Source organism: Octodon degus, unplaced genomic scaffold (genome assembly GCF_000260255.1).
Source record: "Octodon degus isolate 3935 unplaced genomic scaffold, OctDeg1.0 scaffold00011, whole genome shotgun sequence".
In the NCBI taxonomy this organism is placed as follows: Eukaryota; Metazoa; Chordata; class Mammalia; order Rodentia; family Octodontidae; genus Octodon; species Octodon degus.
The window spans coordinates 28,132,942-28,139,208 of NW_004524587.1; the positions used below are offsets into that span (position 1 = coordinate 28,132,942).

General features: G+C 41.1%; 1 protein-coding gene across 1 annotated transcript in view; it reads left to right on the top strand.

Moving 5' to 3' along the window:
• Window positions 1–6,267, top strand: part of LOC101574576 (liver carboxylesterase 1-like) — a 30,078-nt gene that overhangs the window by 10,389 nt on the left and 13,422 nt on the right. Inside the window, exons 3-5 of the mRNA XM_023709374.1 lie at window positions 1,549–1,693; window positions 2,893–3,026; window positions 5,208–5,361. Of these exons, the coding sequence (XP_023565142.1) occupies window positions 1,549–1,693; window positions 2,893–3,026; window positions 5,208–5,361 (433 nt within the window). The remainder of the gene's footprint in view (window positions 1–1,548; window positions 1,694–2,892; window positions 3,027–5,207; window positions 5,362–6,267) is intronic.

Genomic DNA, 6,267 nt, shown 5'->3' on the forward strand with positions numbered 1-6,267 from the left:
CCTATATTTGTCAACTTTTACATGTTAAAAATTTAAGGAATGTTAACAGTAGGGCCCTCACCACCACCACTTTGTCCTACTCTATCAGGGCAGACACTCATTTATTTTAACTGACTCCAGGGGGATTTATTCCACATTTCTCTTCTTTTTTTCTTTGGCGGAACCAGGGATTGAACTCAGGTCCTTGTGCTTGCCAGGCAAGTGCTTATTCTACTGAGCCATCTCCCCGGCCCCCAATTCCACATTTCTAATTAGTATTCCTATATTACCATTTCTTAGCTAGCCAATTTTATTTTATTTATTTTTTTTATTTTACTAGATTTGTTTTATTTGCTGTCTTATTTTACTTGTTTATTTTAATTTGTTTTTTAATTAATTTTATTGAGAAACAAGTAGTAATGAGACAGTTTCAAAACAGGATAGTAGGACAGTAACAGTAATTAATACATTGCATATTGTTGTCTTCATAGTAGTTATTCATAGTATAAGATGCAGACATTATATCCTGTCCAAACACTATTAGTACAAATCTTACTTCTCATTGAATTAAGAGAAAGGAGCTGTATATCTATCCTAACTACTCTGTATATACAGATTCAAAATGGTCCTTCATCTGTATCCCCTTTCATTGTTTAGTTTTGTCAGAGAAGGGTATTCCATTGCCATTTAAATATTATAGGTGCGTGAATTCAGCAAAGTAATCCAATATAGTCCAGTAGTCCATAATAGTAGTATGTTATCCGTAGACTGGCAATGTCAGAAGTTGTTGACTTGGGCCTTTCACAGCTCAGCATATTAATATGGCTTTACTTTTCATACCTCATTTTTATACATTTTTGCTGGGTGGTTAAGACCAAGATAAAGCAGGAACTATATAAAAAGAAATGTAACTTTTGTATCTGCCAAGGTCAGTCAAATCCCCTCAGGATTTACCCTGAAACCCTGTACCGCAGTTTGTAGATCATATGTCAGTGTCACTCATGTGGATGAGTCACAGTCATTGCTTGATGAATTTGCTCTCTGTGAAAGCCTGAGAGTAAGTTTTCTCTCCCTGTGACTCTCCTTAGGCATACTCTACATCATCAATCACTTTCCTCTGTGGTTCCATAATCTCCTTGATCAGAAAATTTGGAATATCACTGAGTTATAGCATGTTCCAGTACAGGTTCACTTATGTCCTGAGTCTTCACTGACCTTGAAAGGCTAGGGCCAAAACGCTTCTGTCTTATTTTAATGTTATAATAAAATTCAATAAAAGAAGCTTTTTATTATTTATTTACCTTAACTATGTTATGTATTTTATAGGTAGCTGAGGCAATTTCTTTTCACTAAATGTGGCTCAGACAAGGTAAATGTTGGACACCTATGCATTAGAGAGTCCTTAGGTCCCAACTGTGGTCACCAGGCAAGCTCAAAGCTTTACAATGGCAAATCTTTTCAGTGGCAGCAACTCCACCTACAGGCATTTTCATTCTGGTACAAGTCCAGCCCCAGGTGACACTTCCAAATTCAACATGTTTGGCGCTCAGGTGTTCTCTCTTCTTCCAGGTGCTCTCAAGATATAGCAGCAGGAAAGAAACTGTCAGAGATAACTACAAACAGGAAGGAGAAAATTCCTCTTACGTTTTCTGAAGATTGTTTGTATCTAAACATTTATACTCCTGCCGACTTGACGAAGAACAGCAGCTTGCCGGTGAGTATGGGCATCACTGATAGAGACTTATAAGTTCCTAGCATGTGAGACTTTCTGCTGCAATTAGGAAGTGAGGAGGCAGATCAGAAGGAGGGATAGCAGGGTTATAACTGAGTTTGGGGACCAGAGCTTCCTTTCACTAAAGGGAATATAAGTATTGTTTCCCCCAGTTTCCTTAGTGAGCTTAGGCCTTTGTAGGAGGCTAATATATTTCTAAAAGGCACATCTTAAATTTTCAAATTCTTTCAGATTAAAGGAAGGTAAACAATAGTTACTCATGGTTAGCAGGTTAACAATCTGATCCCAGAGGCTCCAAGAAGTAATTTCTAATAGTTTTAGAGTTGGAAGAATCACTTTAACAGACAGAGATTGAACACCAGTCTCTGCACTTGCTTAAGCAGGCACTTAATCTCCTGAGCTATCTTGCCAGCCATGAGTTTATCTTTATTTATAGCTGAGTAGTACTCCATTGTCTAAAAATACCCCATATTTTATGTATTATTCATTTGATGGACGTTTGTGCTGTTTCCAAGATATAGCCATTAAAAAAGTATACACCTATAGCTGTGGCATGATGTTTTCAGTTCTTCTTGAAAAATATCCAGAAGAGGAATGGATACATATGCAGTAGTAGGCTATTAGACAATGTTAGTTAAATGATTTTAAACTTCCTTAAGGAGGGGTTGGGAGCTGGACTTGGGAGATAGGTAGGATCTAGGCTGTAAGTGAGTCAGGGAGGTGCTCTGAAAGGAGAATCATCGAAGATATTACTGTGTTTTGAAATAAATTTATACACAGGGGAGTTCACATAATCAGTGAAGCATTAACTGATATGAAACTGAAATGCAAAGGTTGCTGTATAGCTATTATTTTGTGCTTGAATGTTCTGGGCATGAGAATGATGCAAATTGGGGAAAACTGGATGTCCTCTGCTACTGCCATGATGATATTCTCATTTTGAAGAGCGCTTTGGGGACATTGTACCCAAGCCTGGACAGTAGCAGGGGTACCCAGTGGGAACAGTATTGAAGCACAGCCTAGATTATAGCCAGGGAATAGGGAAGCAGAGAAAGTGCATTTTACAACTGTGTGGGCACTGGTGATCCTTGGGTAATGGCCTCCGTAAGCCGGGACTGGCACTGAGATCCTTCCCCATTCTGCTTCCTGTCATCAGTATGGCTGTGACTTTTTTGGTGCAGGTGATGGTGTGGATCCATGGAGGTGGTCTGTGGATTGGCGGGGCATCCACCTATGATGGACTGGTCCTTTCTTCCCATGAGAAGGTGGTGGTAGTGATCATTCAGTATCGCTTGGGCATGTGGGGATTCTTGAGGTAAGGTCCTGGTCTCTCTTCCCTTCCACTGCGTTATCTTGCTTTCTGTTGATACAGGAAAGTATTTGAGGTTCAACAGCTACAAACAAAGTACATTTACTTAGATCTCATGTTTGGAAGCTTGAAGTACAAGGTCAAGCACCTTCATGGGACCAATGTCTGGTGAAGAGCCCTTATCTGCCATGGCAGAGAAACAGCAATAAAGTTTGTGACATGTAGAACACTTACATTGGGCCAGAAAGAAAGCTGGAGAACAGAGAGGGATGTTATATTGCTCTTTTATTTATTTAATTTTTACAAGCTCACTCTTTGTGGGATATATTGGGTGCCTTTTAGAACTACATTAATCCTTTCCAAGGGTTGTGCCTTATATTAGGTCTTATATTTTAATAGCATTTCCTACCATCTAATACACCAACAATGAGGCCAAGGACCTAGTACATAAACTAGAAGGACAAACACATCCAAATCCTAGTAGGCATCTATACTATGACCCAGTTATTGTCACGGCTTCTATCCGTAATATGAAGCTTTGTTGAGTTTTTTCATTCCGTGTACCAAGGACCTTCATTATTAGATTGAGCCACCTTCTTATTGCTCAGCTACACTTGTCCGGAATACCCATTCTACTTGTCACACTCTTGTTCATCAGGAAAGCCCCAGCTCTCTATTACTACCTTTGTGACCTTCATCTCTTTTCACCTCTGTGGCATTAGCACACCCGGTCCTCTGGTAGATGTGAGCAGGCAGCGGAGCAGGTCAATGTCACACATCTTCCCAGGGAAAGGATGGGAGGGGCATCTCATTGAGATGGTAGGGTGAGGATTCATGCAGACACAGTTTCTTCTAACTAAGTTGCAAGGCTAAGCCTTTAGGGTTAAGCAGTGACTTCCACCGGAACCCAGCCAACTCTCATGGGACCTCTCAACATAGCCACAGACAGCTACTTATACCTCTTAGACACTCTGCCTTCTCCTGGCTCTGACCACCTCCCATCCCCTAGACACTCCTTCTTAGCCCTTCTATGTCCTTCTGTTTCTACATCATCAGACTCTGTGTCTCCTTCTCTGTCTCCATTAATTCCAAGCATGATCTGAGCAGCATTTTCACATCTCCCCTTGTTTGTACGCTCTCACTGCCCCCTTTGAAACCCAGTTGCCATCTTTAGCCATCTTTGTTAGTTTTCCCTAGATGTCTGCATTGCACTTCTTTTTCCCAGGGATGGGCTGAGACCTTGATTGCTATTCCTCCTCCCCCACAAAGAATCTCAGCTCTTCCCACAATGCACCTGATACACTGCTAGAAGTTCCTTCCTCCGTTTTGCTTAGGTTAAACACCTTGTTGGTATTCTGAACTTTTCTCTTTTTTTTCACGTCCTGCACCCAGTTGGCCAGCAAGACGTCTTGGTTCTACAACTAAACTATGTTCAGAATCCACTAACTTGTCATCCACTCCCTGACTGTCTCTAAACAAAGCTCAGTGTTGTGGCCTGAATTATTGATAGTCATTTGTTCTTGGGAAGCTCTTATCATCTACTATTGCACCTCTGCTGCCTGCATATCACATTATCCTCCCACATTTTTCCTCTTGGTCATAGGATCTGCACAAGTTCTGCTTCTACTAAGAAGAATTGCCTCTTTTGGAGATTTGCAAGACCCATATACTCATTTTATTTAGGTCTTTACCAAATGTCACTGCCTAAAGAATCATTCCTTGGTCATAATCTCTAAAATATAAGCCATGACACAAATACATCTATTATTTTTTTTCACATGAGTCTTTTTTTTCTTTCTTTCTTTCTTTCTTTTTTTTTTTTTTTTTACATGATTTTGGTTTTTCCACTGGCTGACCATATAATTTATTAATCTCTTTGTGGCCTGCAGTGTGAGCTGAGTTTTGTCAGAGACATTGCTTCTCTTAATTTCAAATGTGCTTTAGTGTTTAGGCCATTGTTGGACACAGGGTGGTAGATGCTTAGTGCAGAGGCTGGAAGAAAGAAAGTGGAACTTTCCCTCTCTATAGATCATTGTCATAGTGAATGACAGGCAGATGAAGACCATTTGTTCAGGAATAGGGAAGCCAAACCTCACTGTGGAAGACTCAGCAAGAAACCCTGCCCACGTGGGATCATGAAGGACAAATCAGGAGGACTCTGTGCACATTGACACTGTTCTATTGCAGCACAGGGGATGAACACAGCCGAGGGAACTGGGGTTTTTTGGACCAGGTGGCTGCACTGCACTGGGTCCAGGACAACATTGCCAACTTTGGAGGAAACCCAGGTTCTGTGACCATCTTTGGAGGATCATCAGGAAGTTCAAGTGTTTCTCTTCTTGTAAGTATACTGGGTGTAAGGCCTCTTCCTAGTCTTGATGCCACTTTTGAGGTGAACCCTGGGACACAGGATAACCCATCCTGGTCCTTTTGCTTAGAATACCTGGATTCAGTGCTGATTCTACTCAGTGCACAGTATCAAAGGGTGGACAGTGAAAGCTCAATGCTTCTTGGCCTGCAGAAGATTCAGAGCTCAGCTCAATATCCAGGAATCTTAAACATCTTTAGGTACATAGCCATTCCTGAGGCACTCCTCCTCCTCTTCCTCTTCTTCCTCCTCCTCCTCCTCCGCCTCCTCCTCCTCCTCCTCATACTTGGTTATGTCCTTTTTCACTTTCTTAAGGATTTTAACATTAAGCCCCACATTGCTTCTTTTAGAATGTTGAGAGGAGTTGTAAAGTACAGATGTTAGGAAATGAAGAGGACATGAACTGATTGTTCTTTGGGCAGGCTAGAGCACAGAACAGACAGGAGCATTCTCCAAGGTGACATGCTGTTTATTCCATATCCAAGAGGAAGGGCTGCAGGGAGCTAAGGGATGAGGAGCAGCTTGGGGAGCTAAGTGAGAGGGAAATGGCCATAAAGAAGAATGGGGAGGGATAGATCAGGAGTTGTGGGATACAGACACAACCTGGGGGTGTTAGATGTCTTGCTGTTTGGAGAAATTGGTGGGGCACAGCAGGACAATTAAAAAGTACTATACCCACCTACCTCAGACTTGAGCAGAGGGTGTATCTATTGCTGTATTTTTTAAACATGTAATAATTTTATAGTTGAATACTCAAAAAAGTTATGTTTCTTAAAGTTAAAAAAATGGAAAAAGAACAGCAAAAAAGGATCCAGAGCATAAAAAAATCATTCAGAATCCTACTACCCAGAATGGTCACTGCATATCTCTTCTCTCCTC